At 48.2% G+C, this 19,456-nt stretch overlaps 1 protein-coding gene across 1 annotated transcript in view; it reads right to left on the bottom strand.

Moving 5' to 3' along the window:
• Window positions 1-19,456, bottom strand: part of GAB2 (GRB2 associated binding protein 2) — a 127,925-nt gene extending 108,469 nt beyond the window's left edge. The window contains exon 1 of the mRNA XM_035114566.3: window positions 18,904-19,456. Within this exon, the coding sequence (XP_034970457.1) occupies window positions 18,904-18,987 (84 nt within the window). The 5' untranslated portion in view covers window positions 18,988-19,456. The remainder of the gene's footprint in view (window positions 1-18,903) is intronic.

The raw sequence follows: 19,456 nt of genomic DNA, 5'->3' as shown, positions 1-19,456 counted from the left end.
GGAGCCTCCTAGAAGTTCGTTTTTTTACAGGTTAATTTTTAACTCCAGAGTCACCTAATTACAGAATTGGGAGCAAAAGCCCCCTCGCCCACTTGATTCGAATTAAACAACACGTCACTAATTAAAAAAAACAACAAGGGTCAAAGTTGGAGAGGTCAGTGTGCCTCAAATGAGACACACCAGTTGACCTGCGAATGAACTCTTAAAGATGGCGGAAGGTGGGACTGCATCATCGGAGATCTACAACCTCTCCTAGACAATGACAGCTCCCTTTCTCAAGCTCTGGGAGGAAGACCTTTCATTGCCTACAGACAGCCACCCAATCTTAAACAACTCCTCACCCACAATAATACAACCACCAGACTTAACATGGACACTGGTACCAGAGCCTGCAATAAACCCAGGTGCCAACTTTGCAGCCACATACACCCGGACAACACCATTCCTGGCCCCAACAACATCAACATCAACAACATACCATCTCAGGACTATTTAAAATTGCTCATCTTCTAACATTGTGTATGCCATCAAATGCCAACAGTGCCCTTCAGCTCTCTATATTGGACAAACAGGCCAAACCCTATGCCAAAGGATAAATGGACATAAATCTGACATCAGGAATCACAAGACACAGAAACCAGTAGGAGAACACTTCAATCTCCCAATGTAGCAGGGGCCCAAAGGGGCCCAAATTAAAGTGATAATGTAAATCCTTATAAATCCTGGAATATGCTTATATTAGTGAATTATGGGAACTTGCTGCATGAAGAAACTTATGATTCAGCAAGGGCCTTCCTTACAGGGAAAGAACAGCAATTACGTCAATCACACAAAGGCGTATTCATAGCTAAGTTAACATAAATTGTTACATGAAAATAGATACACGGAACCCAGGTTCTCATAAAATTGTAGCAGATTACTGAAAATCAAGGTTCACTTAACAATGCTTATTGCGCATGCATATCAGATTAGGTAATGACATGCGTACTAAACTTATATGAGGTAATGAAATATGATTGGTTTAATTGAAATCCTTTGTCTGAGATGTTATAAATACCCCTGCCCAAATCTTTGGGGGGGGGGATTGTAGTTTTGCGGAAAGATTCGACTGTAACCTTATTGCTTTGCAGTAAACATAATGGACTCCTAACTCCTCTTGTCTCTGAGTCTTAGTGGCCTAACTCAGAAGATAAGCCATTTTTTGGCTTGCAACACCAGGACATTCTATACAAGATCTCAAAATAGCTGTCTTATTACAAAAGAATTTCAGAAATAGACTGGAAAGAGAAGTTGCTGAACTGCAACTCATTACCGAACTTAAAACCATGGAGAGACCTGTTCTGAACAAAGACATTGGATTCTTATCTCATTATACATAATAAAGCTATCTTTAGCCATCTCACCCCTTGCCTTTTCCTGTAGGACCAATTGCAGTCGTTAACAGTCGTCAACTGCTTTACCACACCTATCAGCCAATCACCCATTCCCACCACCCTTCTGAGTAATACCCCTCCCCACCCTCTCACTATATATAAGGGTCTGGAGACTTCTGTTTCAGTGTATCTGAAGAAGTGTGCATGCACACGAAAGCTCATACCTATGACAAACTTAGTTGGTCTCTAAGGTGCTACTGGAAGGAATTTTTTTTATTTTGTTTCGCCTACGCCAGACCAACACGGCTACCTACCCGTAACTAGAACTATTTGTGTGTGTGTGTGTGTGTGTGTGTGTGTGTGTATATAATTTTTATTAAGTTTTCTATTTTACAATTCAAAATAGGTATTCATTAAGCAACCTTAAAATGTCAATGACTTCCCTTCTTCTCTTTCCATGGTTCAATTTGCATATCATAAATCCCTGCATATTTTACATAAACTAAACCATTACGGACTTGCAAGCTGCCTTGAGACAATTCTTTTTTGCGGAAAGCGGCGGATAACGAAACAAAAACGAACATGCCCTTTGGGGAGGGTGGGAATCCTCATGGCTGATGAATCAGCCCCAAGCCCTTCTAGCTAAGAGTTCTCTTGGCTTGACCACACAAACACACACAGAGAAAGAAACGTGGTTTTATTCAAACCAGATTACTGAAATTGCATTAAGCATCACGGTGCACATGCTTAATTAGGGCCCAGTAGCCGACTCTTTGCTCGGCCCAGCGTTCCCAACTGCTTTGAGCTGGATTGGAAGAGAAGAGGAAAACCGATTAAAATCACCAGCTAATCCAAATTGCTTCATTCATCCTTCCCCTCTACTACGCAGATCTGGCAGGCCAGCCTGAACTCTGTTGTGCTGTTACACCATTTCTCTCATTATCCAAATTGATTCCTTCCTCCGCATGGACCGTTTCCGAAAAAAGGGCAAAAAACCCCACAACAACCATCAACAACGGCTGTCATTGTAGTTTGAATCACCCACATGCTCTGTGAGACAAAACAGAAATGAGAGAGAGAGAGAGAGAGAGAGAGAGAGAGGGGGGGGGGGGAGGAAGGAAGCTTTCGCAGAATTACCAATTTGCTCCTTAGTCATAATGGGAAGTGTTATTTACACTCAAATACCAAACACTAAAAGTGCCTTTATTGCGGAAGTTTTAAGGACCAAAATGTAGTGTTTTTGCTTCTAAAAAAACCACCCTTTGCATTTGCTTGGGCAAATAAACTTTAAGAAAATATTTATTTATAGCGCTAAGTAGCGGCCTTCAAACATCCTATTTTAAAGGGACCTTTTCCATATTGAGTAATCCGGAGGGGGGGGGAACGGGTCCTCTGTCCCCTCCCTTCCCCAGCCCAACTTTGCACCCTCCTTGGGTGTTCTTGCCTAGCTGGAATGTGTCATCAACTCACAGCATTATAGAGTTGGAAGGGACAATAGAACGGGTCGTTTGGGACATGGACTAGGATTCTTTGCAATTCTCTTGCATTTCCGTGACAGGGGTTCCGGGGGTCCCTGGTGGGTCAGTGCACCAGTGGGGGATTTTTTTTTCAGCCTGAGAGCCAAATTCCCTTCTGGGCTACCTCCCGGGGGCCACACCTGCTGGGGGGGGGGCTGGGCTAGAGGCAAAAGGTTGGCAGAGCAATGGATGCATTTTTTTTACCTTTTTGCAATAGGTAAAAATTCTCTTGACACTCCTCTCCATCCTCCATCTTATATATTTACACCCAGACTTTTCCCCGGACAGAAATCAAGGCAGCTGGAATCGCTAAACATAAACACACAAAAACAATCCTTAAAATAATCACTGGACATAGTTTTTATCACTTGGGAGCATCTTTTGGAATAAAGGGAAACTGGGATTGAATTATGTCCTGAGGTAAACATACGAACAGTTTTTTGTCTTGGGTTATTTGTGCCGACGGACAAACTAGCATGCAAACACACAGCCAGAGACAGACAGACAGAGAATGGATTCCTAGCTTGAAAGCCAACCGCCTGAAATAAAAAGGGCAGGAATTTAGGTCAGGCCAGCTGGCAATCAATGGGCGACGTTAAGATGATGGAAAAACCCTGTGTTGTGTAAAAATCAGGCATCAGGCCAGAAGCCCGTGGGAAGCCTGCAAGCCGGAAGTGAGCACAAGTACCCCTTCTCCCTGAAGTGTAGGTGGGTTCCCACAAGGCAAGCCGCAATGATAACAGCAAGAACCTTTATTGAACTACATAACTGGACAACAGGGGCAAAGAAACTGCTTATATACCGTCCTGAAAGCCTGGGCCACTCCCACTCCCAACGGGATTGGCTGTCTAAACTTCCAAACTGCAAATCACAATTCAAACAACTACACCAGACTTTTAGAAGACATCTGAAGGCAGCCCTGTTTAGGGAAGCTTTTAATGTTTAATAGATTATTGTATTTTAATATTCTGTTGGAAGCTGCCCAGAGTGGCTGGGGAAACCCAGCCAGATGGGTGGGGTATAAATAATATGTTGTTGTTGTTGTTGTTGTTGTTGTTGTTGTTGTTGTTGTTGTTGTTGTTGTTAAGAGTTGTTGTTGTTTAGTCGTTTAGTCATGTCCGACTCTTCGTGACCCCATGGACCATAGCACGCCAGGCACTCCTGTCTTCCACTGCCTCCCACTTTCCTTGGAAGGAAACCAAGGGACAAAATGAACACTCAAGCCCTTCAAGATCCCATTGAGTGGGATTGCTTCCAAACGACTCTTAAGGACCATCTGCTTTCAGAATTCCTTGATATCATCGAGGAACAATGTTGTTGTTTAGTCGTGTCCGACTCTTCATGACCCCATGGACCAGAGCACGCAGGGCACTCCTGTCTTGCACTGCCTCCCGCAGTTTGGTCAAACTCATGTTCGTAGCCTCGAGAACACTGTCCAACCATCTCGTCCTCTGTCGTCCCCTTCTCCTAGTGCCCTCCATCTTTCCCAACATCAGGGTCTTTTCCAGGGAGTCTTCTCTTCTCATGAGGTGGCCAAAGTATTGGCCAAAGTAAGAGTACAAGGACCAATGGCAGAGGCCCAAATCCTGAAATGTTCTGTGATTGGACATCATATATCGAATCAGAACACAGGAGCTCAGAATCCTTAGTCCAGACAAGCTCAGGCAAACACAGGCCACGGAATACAGAACAACCCCTTCCTGCAGTTTCAGAATTATTACTGCCTCAAACCATTGAGAGCCTTTCCCTCCACCGATTTGTTGTTGTGGAGATTAAATGAGGAAGGGGGTGAACCATGACTTCCACCCTGAGCACTTTGGGAAATAAAAGATGGAGGAGAAATGCAGTAAATAAAATAAAAATTATGGGGGAGTAAGTCCCATAGTTTTAAATACAGTACATGCTGCAAGAAGGAGTATGCTTTTTAATCTTCCATCATTCAGCATCCCTGGATGCCCACATTAGGAGAGGGAGGAAAGTTCTTTCTGCCCAATTTCTCAATGCTGTGAGTAATTTCAGGGCTTCCAGTGTGGTGTAGTGGTTTACGTCTCCGCTCCTCCACATGCAGCTGCTGGGCGACCTTGGGCTAGTCGCACTTCTCTGAAGTCTCTCAGCCCACTCATCTCACAGAGTGTTTGTTGTGGAGGAGGAAGGGAAAGGAGAATGTTAGCTGCTTTGAGACTCCTTTGGGGAGTGATAAAGCGGGATATCAAATCCAAACTCCTCCTCCTCCTCCTCTTCTTCTTCTAGAATGTTAGCTGCTTTGAGACTCCTTTGGGGAGTGATAAAGCGGGATATCAAATCCAAACTCCTCCTCCTCCTCCTCTTCTTCTTCTAGAATGTTAGCTGCTTTGAGACTCCTTCGGGGAGCGATAAAGCGGGATATCAAATCCAAACTACTCTTCCTCTTCTTCTTCTTCTTCTTCTTCCTCTTCTTCTTCTTCTTCTTCTTCTTCTTCCGATCATACCACCTCTTAAATTGCCTTTCCCTCTCCCCAAGCTAAAAAGAAGAAAACCCCATGCCGGGTGGGTTTTTGTTAGAGAAGGAAACCAGTGTTAGAAACTCCAGATATATAAACTAGGTGCCAAATGGCCCCTTGAACCAGGGTTACAGTCGCCAAAACGCAACGCCTAGTTGGCATTTTGCGGCCAGACGTCTCAAAAGTCGTATTTTCCAATTCGGCGTTTTGGTTCCTGAAATTGGGCAGACGAAAGATCGCGGGCAGGATTCTGCAGGATGGGTTGCTTGCGTGTGAAAGCAGTCAAGATCCCCAGGCAAGCAGCTCCAGATGGTGGAGATGTCCAGAGCCACCTGGTGCCCAGGCATCTTCACAGGGTCACAAGTGGCCCATAGCCAGGTGCCATTTAAAAAAAAATCAATTAAAAAAATCAGGATGGCGCATGCCAATTTTTATTGCCCAGGAAAAAAAGTTCGGGAGCCACTGCCTTAGCTCAACAAATCCGCTTAGAAAACAACAACAAAACGCGCTGGAAAGTCTAGGACAAATGAATGATTAACGGGAAGATGCGTAAAACACCCCAAAAGCAAATTAGGGTGAATGCTGTTTGTCGTATACCAGCCCCATAAACAAATCCAAACGAATGCTCAGTAAAAATCTGGTGTTCACAAACCACTGTGTCAGCTCTGGCCAAGCAAATCAGGAAAAATGCTGAATAAACAGGAGGCCATCTGTCTGTCGGTAGGCTTTTTATTATGTTTTTATCTTTGCTGTTCTGTGTTAATGTTGTACGCCGCCCTGGGATCTTTTTATGAAAGGGCGGTATATAGATTGAATAAACAGAAATAATAATCTGGAACAGCCCTTAAAAGAATGGTCGGTTCCCTTTACGTTTCCTCCAGGGTACGAATTCCTCCTGCATGCCCTTAAATGTCTTTTATAGAGCACTCGGACTCCGGAGGAAGATAAATCATTCATGCTCAGTGCTGAGCATGACCCATCACAAGCAATGAATCCAGAGCTAAAAATGTACATGACTTTCCTTGAGCGCAAAGCAGGGCTTGGAAACACGTGCGGCTATGTGATCTATCACAGCAGGTAGATGGGAACAGCTCGGACGGCGCTTGCTGGCTTCTGTTTCGTTGGCAATATGTTTCTCAATGAGACCAGGTGCACATGGACTTCATGTGCAGGCTGTTTTCAGAGCACTCTCGACACGGGGGAGTCCGGTTGCCATACTGTGAGATCTTAGAAGGAAGACGAGTGAAATGCGGCAGTTTTGCTCTTCTTGGAAGAAGCCGGTTTCTCAAGAAAGAAGTCTAGTGTCCAAGTCAAGGGAAGTCATGGTCCCACTCTTTTCTGCCTTGGTTAGACCACACCTGGAATACTGTGCCCATTCTGAGCAGCACAAGGATGTTGAGAACCTGGGAAATGTGCAGAGAGGATGACAAAGATTGTTTTCTGCTGCTCCAGAGAAGCGGACACGGAGCAATGGATTCAAACTACAAGAAAGAAGATTCCACCTAAACATTAGGAAGAACTTCCTGACAGTAAGAGCTGTTCGGCAGTGGAATTTGCTGCCAAGGAGTGTGGTGGAGTCTCCTTTCTTTGGAGGTCTTTAAGCAGAGGCTTGACAGCCATCTGTCAGGAATGCTTTGATGGAGTTTCCTGCTTGGCAGGGGGTTGGACTGGATGGCCCTTGTGGTCTCTTCCAACTCTATGATTCTATGATCCAGGGTCTGGAAGCCAAGCCTTATGAGGAACAGTGGAGGGAACTGGGAATGTTTAGCCTGGCTAAGATGAGACCGAGAGGAGATAGGATAGTCATCTTCAAACGTCTCAAGGGCTGTCACAAGGAAGATGGAGGAAGCCTCTTTTCCTCCTGCTCTGGAGGATAGGACTCGAACCAAGGGCTTCAAGTTACAAGAAAGGAGATTCCGACTAAACATCAGGAAGAACTTTCTGACAGTAAGAGCTGTTGTACAGTGGAACAGATGTCCTCAGGAGGTGGTGGACTCACCTTCCTTGGAGGTTTTTAAGCAGAGGCTTAGATGGCATCTGCCACGGATGCTTAAGCTGAGATTCCTGCCTTACAGGGGGCTGGACTAGATGACCCCAGGGTCCTTTCCAACTCTACAAATCTATGATTCTTCTGGTTCCATGAAGGTTCTGATGGTGGAGCAAGCCTAGGGAAGATTGGGGGGGGCATTTGGCAGGGTCCACACACCACTGACACCCGAACACAGCCTGCCCCCCCCCCGGTCCCCTCTCTTGGGTGTTCCTGCTGGTTGCCATCCCAGAGAAATTCACGTGGACTCCGAATTCCCAATGCTACGTTTTCCTCGTGAGCGCCTACGGCTTTTCTTCCTCCAAAACGCAATTTAAAAACCTCTTCCGTAAAGCGAATGCTGTTGGAAGCGGTCCCTGCACACACACTGCTTCCGCCATGATTGACATTTGGGTTGTTCCCCCCCGCCCCCTTCCTTTAAAATCAAAATATATTTTGAGCAGCTTCTTGGCAGCTTTAAAACACGATGCTCAGGAACTATCTCCCAGACCTGCAGGAAGCCAGAAGGGAAAACATGGCTTTTGAATTGTACGGTCTGATTACGCTTCGAATTCTCTCCCCATCCCTCTTCCCTCCCTTCCTTTCCTAGATCGACGCCCCCGCCCCCACCCCACCCCACATTCAGTGTGTAGGCTGCACAGTCAGTTTTGAGTTTCCAACGGGAAGAGCACAGGATGATACCCAAATGAAGAAGCTCATTGTTTGGCAGGTCAAGGGTCAGGGATGTGATGTCACGATGTCGGGGAGCGGAACCCGCAGCTGCGTCCCATCCTCTGCAGAGGTCCACGGAAGCAAAACAGCACACAGGCCGCTCCAGGCAGCTGATGTCGTCTAGATCAGGCTTGGCCAGCCTGGCGCCCTCCTGGAGCTGCATTCGAAATTTGCCAGGCGCATTTTGCACCTGGCTATTGGCCACTTGATCACCGAAGAATTGATGCTTTTGAATTATGGTGCTGGAGGAGACTCTTGAGAGTCCCATGGACTGCAAGAAGATCAAACCTTGGGAGAAAAGCAATGACAAACCTAGAGAGCATCTTAAAAAGCAGAGACATCACCTTGCCGACAAAGGTCCGTATAGTTAAAGCTATAGTTTTCCCAGTAGTGATGTATGGAAGTGAGATCTGGACCATAAAGAAGGCTGATCGCCGAAGAATGGATGCTTTTGAATTGTGGTGCTGGAGGAGACTCTTGAGAGTCCCATGGACTGCAAGAAGATCAAACCTATCCATTCTGAAGGAAATCAGCCCTGAGTGCTCACTGGAAGGACAGATCCTGAAGCTGAGGCTCCAATACTTTGGCCACCTCATGAGAAGAGAAGACTCCCTGGAAAAGACCCTGATGTTGGGAAAGATGGAGGGCACTAGGAGAAGGGGACGACAGAGGATGAGATGGTTGGACAGTGTTCTCAAAGCTGCGAACATGAGTTTGACCAAACTGCGGGAGGCAGTGGAAGACAGGAGTGCCTGGCGTGCTCTGGTCCATGGGGTCACAAAGAGTCGGACACGACTAAACGACAATTGGCCACTTGAAAACAAGTGAAGATGCCCGATGGAGGTGCATTCCTGGGGATCCGGTGATCGTGACTTTTCACACTAGCAACACATCCTGTAGAATTCTCGCTGTGATATTTTATCTGCCCAATCAGAACAAATTTCAGGAACCAAGAAATCAACCAGATGACCCAGTGGTAAACCCCCAAGGAAAGACCGCCTTCTCCCCATATTTATTCCCACCTGCCATTTTGCCACAAAGTTTTGCAGGTAGGGAGGGGTGTGACTGTTGGAGGCGTGATGTTTCTGAACGCCTCTTGCTGGGAAGGGCAGTGTGCTGTTGCACTCGGTGTTAAGAAATTGTCAGGTGTGTTTTCCGACGGGCGCGGGTCCAATTGTGATGACGTAGAGATCTCTGGATGCCAGCTTGGCAACTAACATCTCCATCTGGCTGGCCCCTCCAGTTTTCTTAAGCAGGTCAGCAGAAGAGCTTATTCATTGCATTTCTCTCCCACTTTTTCTCTCCAAAGAATACATGGTCCATCCACCTCCTCAGTGAATCCCTACAACAACCCTGCGAGGTAGGGCCAAGAGGCTATGACTGACTCCCAAGGTCACCCAGTGAGGTTCATGACCGAGTGGGGACTTGAACCCCGGCCTTCCAGGTCCTAGTCCGACACTCTAACCACTGTATCACATGGGCTTCCTTGAGTCCTTCTGCTATGGGGCAGCGATATAGATTAAGGAGGTAAATAAATATGTGGAAAGCAAAATATCACTTAGAGAAGGATCTGAAAGATTTTCCTTGGAGCTTTAATTCATTTTATTCTGTTTTGTTTGATGTTCTAATGTTTGATGTGTCTAATGCCCGGACATTGAGGTCCAGCGCCGAGGGCCTTCTGTCGGTTCCCTCACTGCGAGAAGCCAAGTTACAGGGAACCAGGCAGAGGGCCTTCTCGGTAGTGACACCCACCCTGTGGAATGCCCTCCCACCAGAGGTCAAAGAGAATAACAATTACCAGACCTTTAGAAGGCATCTTAAGGCAAGCTGTTAATCTTTAAGAAATTAGTGTATTTTAATATTTCTGTTGGAAGCCGCCCAGAGTGGCTGGGGAAACCCAGCCAGATGGGCGGGGTATAAATAATAATAATAATAATAATAATAATAATATATTATTATTATTATTATTATTATTATTATTATTATTATTTGTTGTAAACCACTTCGAGATTTTGTCCCTTAAAATATAAAGTGGAACAGAAATGAAACTAATAATAATAATAATAAATGTCACCGCCAAAAGAAAAAAGGCGCCTAGACTTTCCATTGTGGCAACCATTACCTAAGTTTAAGGTGCCATTTTTCTAACACTGGAATTTGCACTCAGGTCCTGTTACCGGGCTTGAATTCTGCCAGGCATCTGTCAGGCCACTGTGAGAACAGGATGTGAGCCTGATCCACCACTCTTATGCTACTGGGCGGTTCATAGTTTTGCAAAAAGGTGTTCCAATATTCATTTGATGTTCTCCTGGCAACGTCCCCTTTGGATTTCAGAAAAAGCGCACCTGTGCACGCCTGATTTCCCTGAAAAATAACACTGTGCTCAGACATTTTAACAGTTGTCCCTTGGACAGCAGCCACGAGATAAAAAAACTCTATTTGCATAAACCCATCCGTCCTCAGAAAGGTATTTGCATAAAAGTCAACAGAGTGTCATTTTTGCAAACAACTTGACTCCCAAACGCTGACAAGTAATTGTTCCGGGATTGAAGGCTTTCAAACCGAACGTCTTCTCTGTTATTACTGTGTAGTTGAACTCTCTGCCATTTTTTTAAAAAAGGAAAATACCCACACATGTACTACATCCTTTGAAGCCAGCTACGCTTCCACGTGAAACAGCTAAGCAACAGAAAGCATTACAAGTTTGTATCTGTGATCAAAGGAACGGCTACAGCCTTGCTCTGTGTAAATGGGACTACTTGCAGGTAAACATCAGGATGCCATTGTGGCTTTTGTTCTTACTACGGTATCTCTTTATATATCATTTGCAATAGGTTATGGGAACCCCCTCCTAGCCTACGAACCTCCACTTTTGGACTACAACTCCCATCAGCCGCAATCAGCTTGGCGATGTTTCCTGGAGCCGATGGGAGTTGCCCAGTCTATAAAACATTAGATTGCGGGAAAGTTGGGTTGCAGCAGGTTTGGGGCAAATGCTACAGTCTGGGGCTCTCTGCTCAGGGACCAGAATGATAAAGGGGATGGAGCAAATCCCCTGGGAGGAAAGGTTGCAATGTTTGGGACTTTTCGGTTCAGAGGGAAGGTGAGTTAGGGCTTACCCATACACACACACACACACACACCGGCCCCAGAGAAAACCGCTCTTTGGTGCTCAACCGGAGGAAACGGCAATTGGGTTTTCTGCAGATTGGCGCCTGTTCCGACTGAGGGCTAAAGAGCTTTTCTCAGGGAAAGGAGAGTGGCCAGGAGGAAAAACACCCAGAACTGCACCCAGAAAGCGTGGCTCAAGCAGAAAAGTGCTCAGACCCATAGAAAAGCAGAAGTGTGGGTAAAGGTAAAGGTAAAGGACCCCTGGGCAGTTAAGTCCAGTCAAATGGGAGTATGGGGTTGTGGCGCTCATCTCGCTTTCAGGCCGATGGACCCAGACAGCTTTCTGGGTCATGTGGCCAGCATGACCAAACTGCTTCTGGTACAACGGGACAACATGATGGAAGCGAGAGCGCACAGAAATGCTGTTTACCTTCCCTCCACAGCAGTACCTATTTATCTACTTGCACTGGCGTGCTTTTGAACTGCTAGGTTGGCAGGAGCTGGGACAGAGCAATGGGAGCTCACCCCATCACAGGGATTTGAATCGCCGACCTTCTGATCGGCAAGCCCAAGAGCAGGGGTCCCCAAACTACGGCCCCCGGGCCGGATGCGGCCCAATCGGCCTTCCAATCCGGCCCGCGACGACCCCCGCCGCCCGCTGCCGCCGCCCGCTCTCACGGCGCGCGGCGCAGCGACGATCTAAAAAATCGGCAAAAAATCGCCGAAAATCCTTTGTGCGCATGCGTATGGGCCTCTCCTGACCCGGAAGAGGTCATTTCTGGTGCACTTCCGGGTAAGTCTGGGGACCCCTGCCCAAGAGGCTCAGTGGTTTAGACCACAACGCTACGACGAACACCCTAAAAGGAGACACGATTGAAGTTTATAAAAAATTCTGTATGGTACGAAGAAAGTGAATGGAGTAAAGTGTTTCTCCCTCTCTCTAGAGACATGTGTTGAAGCTCAATGCCAGAATAGCCCGGGCAGGTAAAATAAAGTCCTTCTTCCGCAAACTGCATTAGTTAAACTATGGAACTCGCTTCCCCAGGAGGTAGTGAAAGCCACCAATTTAGAGGGATTTGAAACAGATTAGGCAAATTAGAGGGGAGAATTGCCCTTGTGCTCAGCTTCAACTTGAGTTTCCCACCGGCACCACACGACTAAGTGAGCCAAGGGCCTAATCCAGCAGGCTCTATACGTATGCCCCCAATACTTTGCTTCAAGAATCGGTGGACTTTGGAAGAACTGGATCTGAAGCAGGCTTCTATGCTAGGGGCCGACCCTATCAATGGGCAGAGTGAGGCGTCTGCCTCAGACAGCCGGATGAGGGTTTCGTGAAATGGGAGCTGTTAGGAGACCTCTACTCCTCTTCCAGAATGGTTGGGCATGCAATCCATCTTCGAAAGGGCCTCTGGGAACTGCAGCTCTGCAAGGGGTTCCTAACAACTCTCAGCATCGGTAAGAAACCACAATTCCCAGGATTCTCCAGGGGAAACCATGACTGTTAAAGTGGTATCACAACAGAATTTTAAACGTACAGCTGGGGTGTTCCCAAGTGTAGGATTTGGTGGTGGTGCTGGGCCAGTTGTTGTTCTGCCTCGGTCTGGCCCAATTCTCTGCTAATCATAGAATTACAGAATTGTAGAGTTGGAAGGGACCCCGAGGGACATCTAGTCCAACCCCCTGCAATGCAGGAATCTCAGCTAAAGCATCCGGTTACCTCAACCTGTTCTCCTGTTTTGCTTTCCCCCACTCTTTCTGGAGCGTGGCCACAATCTCCGCATCTGCAAAAGTTCCCTACCATCTTCCAAGAACTGTTCCAAGAAATGTCTGTTTATTTCGACGTTTGCAAGGCCCCAGTTGCGGTGAATTTTTATTAAAGAAATCACGTCCGGTCGGCTTTGCCTTTATGGCTTCTAAGCTCCCGTTTGATCTCCTCCTGGGCTGTAACAATAGCACTTTGAAAGCCCTTCGCTTCTTCAAAGAGTTCAGCGGCCATTAAATAATTAATGCTAATGACAAAAACATGCCATCTCGACCTCCCCCTCCCCGAAGAAAAGAAACAAGTTGATCCATGGCTGCAGAATGCCTAGCCCACAGGTGCAAAGGTCTCTTATAATAAAGAGAAAGAAAGCGAAAGTGGCAAAGGAAGAGTTCAAAGGATACGAGGAGTGGGCGAAAACACCTTGCTGCAAAAATCACAGGAGCGGCAAGGGCAGGGAAAGGCCATTAATCTGCTTGGCTAGACAGGTGCGAGAAGCCACTTAGTCCTGCTCACTCCCAGGCCACGGCATTTACTTCCATCACCGGCTAGCCAAGGTGAGCCTCACTCATTTCACTAATGCATCTAATTCTTGGAAGATGCCTTAACGAAGGATAAAACCCAGCTAAGGCCCTCGCCCACCTTCCAGCCCATCTGGGGGCTGCGACGTCCCCATTTCACAGGTTTTATCCTGAAGCTTGTAAATATGTGAACGTTAGAGCTGGGCGATATTTTGCTGTATCGTCCAAAACCGGTTCAAAGTCCATATCGGGATATCGGTTTCATCATTTTCTGACCTGACAATATGTCGTGAATCATGACATGTGTGTGTGTGTGTGTGTGCCCCCATGCCAAAATCACAATTTGGGACAAACCCTGAACCCAGCTGATGCTTCTCTCGGTTCTTGCGGCCCCTGTTAACTGTGCCGACACAGCTCACCGCGACTTCGTACAAATTACAAGAGCAGGCGCCAGCCAAAATCACGATGCGGGACAAATTGTGAAGCCAGCCAATGCCTCTACAGAGCTCCATCCTTATTTCAGATATCGTAATATATCACAAAGTTTAGCTGGCGGATATATCACAATGTTGTACTATAAACACCGACAACTGGGAAACACTGGCCGGCGAGCGCTCCAATTGGAGAACAGCCTTTACCAAAGCTGTCACGGACTTTGAAGATGCTCAAAGTCAAGATGAAAGGGAGAAATGTGCTAAGAGGAAGGCACGCTTGGCAAACCCTCACCGTGATCAACTCCTGCCCGGGAACCTATGTCCCCACTGTGGAAGGACGTGTGGATCCAGACTTGGCGTCCACAGTCACTTATGGACTCACTGTGAAAACTGTGTTTATGGAAGACAATCTTACTCGGCTATGAGTGATCACCAAAAAAAGAAGATATTGCAATATTGAAAACCAGGTATCGCCCAGCCCGAGATGTTCACCTCTTCCATCCTTATTGCAGACATAATAATACACCACAATGTTCAGCTGGTGGTGATATGAATTCCATCACCCTTGTGTACCCCTCTTTCCCCACTTTATAACCCCCTTTTTGAGATGTGGCTGTGGGATGTGATACATAAATAGCAGTCAAGTACAACATTCCTTGTTTTCCTAGAATGGACATGCAAGGGAATGTTTGGTCCAGCCAGTCGAAAACTTCCTGTTTCCTCCTGGCTGGGACATACTTCCTTTGCATGTGACTAGAGGTGGGTGTGACCTTACCTGTCCAGGTAACAAAAGTACAAGGCACGCAGCACATCTCTCTCTTTTTGACTTCCTCTTAAGCTAAAGGTGCTCTGTTGGCTTCCAGCCAACAGAGGACACTGGGATTATCCCCATATGGCAGTGATGGCCAAACCTGGCCCTCCAGCTGTTTTAGGACTACAATTCCCATCATCCCTGACCACTGGTCCTGTTAGCTAGGGATGATGGGAGTTGTAGTCCCAAAACAGCTAGAGGGCCAAGTTTGGCCACCAGTGCCATATGGGATAGATCTACATGAATATACTTTGTAACTAAGTCTGCCTTCAGGGATCACACTGTGCTCTGCCTGATGTAAGTAAACTTCTTTTCATAGAATCATAGACTCGTAGAATTGGAAGAGACCACAAGGGCCATCCAGTCCAACCCCCTGCCAAGCAGGAAACACCATCAAAGCATTCCTGACAGATGGCTGTCAAGCGTCTGCTTAAAGACCTCCAAAGAAGGAGACTCCACCACACTCCTTGGCAGCAAATTCCACTGCCGAACAGCTCTTACTGTCAGGAAGTTCTTCCTAATGTTTAGGTGGAATCTTCTTTCTTGTAGTTTGAATCCATTGCTCCGTGTCCGCTTCTCTGGAGCAGCAGAAAACAACCTTTCTCCCTCCTCTATATGACATCCTTTTATATATTTGAACATGGACATCATATCACCCCTTAACCTTCTCCCTCTCCAGGCTAAACATGCCCAGCTCCCTAAGCCGTTCCTCTTAAGGCATCGTTTCCAGGCCTTTGACCATTTTGGTTGCCCTCCTCTGGACACGTTCCAGCTTTTCTTGACTTTGAATAAGATTGTGGCGTCTTTATTATTTTAAGAGGGATTTAAGGGAACTTACCAGGAACGTACAATTCAGTCTAACAGCAAAAAGGCTTACAGTACAAGCCTGCAACCAGTTACCCGCTGTGCGTTTTAAAGGGGAATGTAAAACTCTGCTAAGTAAAGGAACTTGCTAGCGCAAGTTAGGAAGGCTACCCTGTTTCTCATATTTTAAGACATACCCATAAAATAAGCCATAGCAGGATTTTTAAGCATTCAAGGAATATAAGCCATACCCTGAAAATAAGACATAGTGATAGGCACAGCAGCAATGCCGGCCGCGGCAGGAGGAGGAGGAAAAAAATAAGACATCCCTTGAAAATAAGCCATAGTGTGTTTTTTTGAGGAAAAAATAAATATAAGACGTGTCTTATAATATGAGAAACACGGTATTGATAAACAATATATCCTCTGCTGCCTCCCTGAACATTCCCACAGTGGCAACCAAAACTGCTCACCATACAGGCAGCCTGCCTTTGTGTCAAGGCACGACAATGCTGACAAGTTTCAGATCTGTTTTCTAATGAATCCCAGAATCTAGCAGCACAACCGGCAATGCATCTCGACGAACAGCATCAGAGACTCAGCAATTTCATCCATCACCCGAAGCTGGTGCAATTTCGCCGTCAGCGGAGGAGTCGTGGCAGCCAAGAGTTGCAGACTTTGCAGAAGGCTGAGTCATAATCCCTCACCTTGAAGCCAGTTCCAGATCCCGTGCAGGGATGGGGAGAGAGGAGAAGGAGAAGGAACTGGGGATCTCGGAGACAGCCCCTTGCTCCATTTATGATGAGAATAGGGCCTAAGTCGGGAGGTGCTTTAGCACTGTATATCAACACAGAAAATGCCCTCAGAAATACTAAGAGTCTCCATGACTCAACGAGGAATTCTTCAAAAAAACAAGCAATGACAAATATCTAATGGCTCCTCACACCTACTGGAGCACACGGCTTAATGACACGGCTATACTACAATATGTCCGCTGTTTAATTTGTGTGCATACACAAACACCGAGGACTCTATTATGGAGGGATGGGGAAAATGACTCCAGAAATCACCATTGCTCAAAATCCCACAAAAGCTGGTCAGTGACCACCTCTAGAGTAGCATGCTGGATTTTTGCTTGACAGACAGCTGTCGAGAGACAGAAATGGCAAGCTTTTTCCTACGTCAAAGACGGGGACAAACAAACACAAAGTTTGTTTTTTGCGCACGTTTTTAGTTCTCTCTCCCACAGGGGTGGGAGAACCCATAGCCCTCCCAAAGTTGTTGAGCTACAACTCCCATAACTTCTCACAACTGTCCATGCTGGCTTGGTGCTGACAGGAGATGGAGCACTGAGCATGAGACGCCAAAAGTCTGTGTCGTGGGTTCGAGGTCCATGTTGGGCAAAAAAAATTCCTGGATTGCAGGGGGTTGGGTAGAAGACCCTCAGGTTGAGCTTTTTTTGGAAACATTGCAGGGGGCAGGCAGACCTGCGGGTATACAAATTCCACAAATCGAATCGAATCTCGGTTAATTTGTGTACTTTCAATGCTTTTATAAAAACAAAACTAAACAATTGGGGATCCCATTCTCCCCATGGGGTGGGAGAGCCGCGGATGCTTAAAGCGTCGCCATGCCGCTTTAAATCGGCAGTGTTAGACGGGGCGGGTCGACGGAACCGGGTTCATACAGCGCGAACCCAGCCGCGCGCGTTCCCAGCCGAGGCCGCCAGGAGGCGCGCAGAGGCGGGCCGAGGCGGAGGCGCGCCCGCAGCAGCCAGACGCTCCCGGAGCGCTCCAGCCCAAACAGCGAAAACAAATCGCCGCCGCCGCCCCTCCCAGTCCGCACCTGTAGCAGCCGGAGCAGCGCAGCCGGGAACAGGCCAAGCCGCTCTCCGCCCAGGTGGCGGCTGCTGCCCAGGCCAACCCTGGCGGAGACGCCCAGCGCCGCTTGGATCCGCAGCTCCGCCCTGAGATCCGGAGTCACTCCGGAGCGGCATGGGAAGGGATGCTTACACGCGCGCTCGCCTTTGCCCGCCTCCCCCCACCCACCCACCCAAGCGGCGAGTCTGTCGTCTCGTTGTTTCGTTTTTAGAAGTCACTCTCGAAATTTATTTTAAAAGTCTAGCCAGGCAAGCGTTTTGGGTTTGTGTGTGTTTTTAATTGCTGTTCTTACGCACCCGGGTCCAGCCCTGATCCGAATTCGCACCTCTGGAAATGACCTCAAAAGCGGAGACGGAAAGGGGCAAGATGAATTGGTGGGGGAAGCGGGGTGGTGATGGGAAGAAACCGCCGAAAATCATTGTGATGATATACAAACACCCGTGCTACCTAGAAACACACCCCCTACACCGGATTAAAAGCCGGGCAAAATCGAAGCCAGACCCCCACCGATCCACTGGGGTGCGATCCCGCGAAGGCACGCAGCACCGACTTTCAAGTAACAATGTTGGGGTGATTTGCTCCCCGCACCTGCTTCTCTCCGCGGAGAAGCGACAAACGGGTGTGATCTGCGAGAAGGCACCGAGAGGAAGGAAGGCGGGCTGCCTTTCCGAACTGATCCCAAACCAGCCCTCTGCCTCTCTCGCCCTTTCTCTTGTTTGGGACCGGGGCTCATGGGACACGATCGATCCCGTCTGCACAAGCAGCAGCCCAACCAACCCCAGCGACGCGGCTCGCCCCCCCCCCCCGATCATTTTCACCGCTAGCTAACCTTCAACTAAGGACAAGCTATTGGGGCGGCGGCGGGGAGGGGGGGGGTCCATGCTTCACCGAGATTTTGCAATTGCACACACACAAAATCCTGGAGTTTGCAATTACACGTACACAATCCTGGACGTTGCGATGACACACAACCATGAGCTTTGCAATTTACACACACACACACACACAATCCTGGACACGCAATCCAGTACCTTGCATTCCGACCCCCCACCCCCCAAAAAACAAACAAGGACTTTGTAGCTATCACACACACAATCCTGGACGTTGCAATTATGGGCACATAATCCCAAGACCTAGCAGTCACACACACGCACCAACTAGGGCTTTATAAGCTACACATGCACAATCCTGGACTTTTGCAAATCACACAAACAAACACAGACAAACAAACAATCCAGGACTTTGCAATTGCGCACGCCCATCCAAACAATTCTGGATGTTGCAATTCTACACACACACACACGCGCACACACACAACCCTGGACTCCCGCTTGGGCACAGCCCGATCGGCCTCTCCCGGTTTCTCTCTCTCTCTCACACACACACACACAAACAAACACACTCCTTGTCCGTTTTTTCCAACCGCCTCGCTTCCTCCTCCTCCTCCGGACTTACGTATCTCCTCAACTTCTTCTCCGGCGGCGATTTGCGCAGCCAGCCCGAGCAGACCACCTCGCCGCCGCCTCCGGCTCCGCTCATGCTGCGCGGGGGCGCACAGGGGCGCTGGCCGCCTCCGCCTGCTCCTGGAGCTCAGCGCCGAGTGGCCCGCGGCCGGGTCGCCTCCTTTTGGCCCTCTCTCGGCTGCGCCCTCGCCCGCCTGCTCCGGCTCACAATGGCCATTCAGCGGCGCCGGCCCGCGGCAGCTCCCGATCGCCCCTTGCACGCTCTGCGCCTCCGCCCGCAGCGCAGAAGAGCCATCCGTTCCCGGCGGCTGCTCCCCGAGCCGCCTCCTTCTCCATCCCCCGGACCACAGTGGCGCTTCTGTCTGCCGGCTCGCTGTTGTCCTCCTCCTTCGCCTTTCCTGGGGAGGGTAGTGTCCCCCTTCCTGCTTCCCTTCCCGGAGAGGGGAGAGAGCAGGGAGCGAGAGAAGACGATGCTGAGAGCGAGCGAGCGCCCTTGCTCTGCCTCCTCTCTGTGCGCGCTCCCCGACCGACCCCTTGGGCGGCTC

Source organism: Zootoca vivipara, chromosome 4, assembly GCF_965207765.1.
Source record: "Zootoca vivipara chromosome 4, rZooViv2.hap1.1, whole genome shotgun sequence".
In the NCBI taxonomy this organism is placed as follows: Eukaryota; Metazoa; Chordata; class Lepidosauria; order Squamata; family Lacertidae; genus Zootoca; species Zootoca vivipara.
This window is presented reverse-complemented; position numbering and strand designations above follow the sequence as displayed.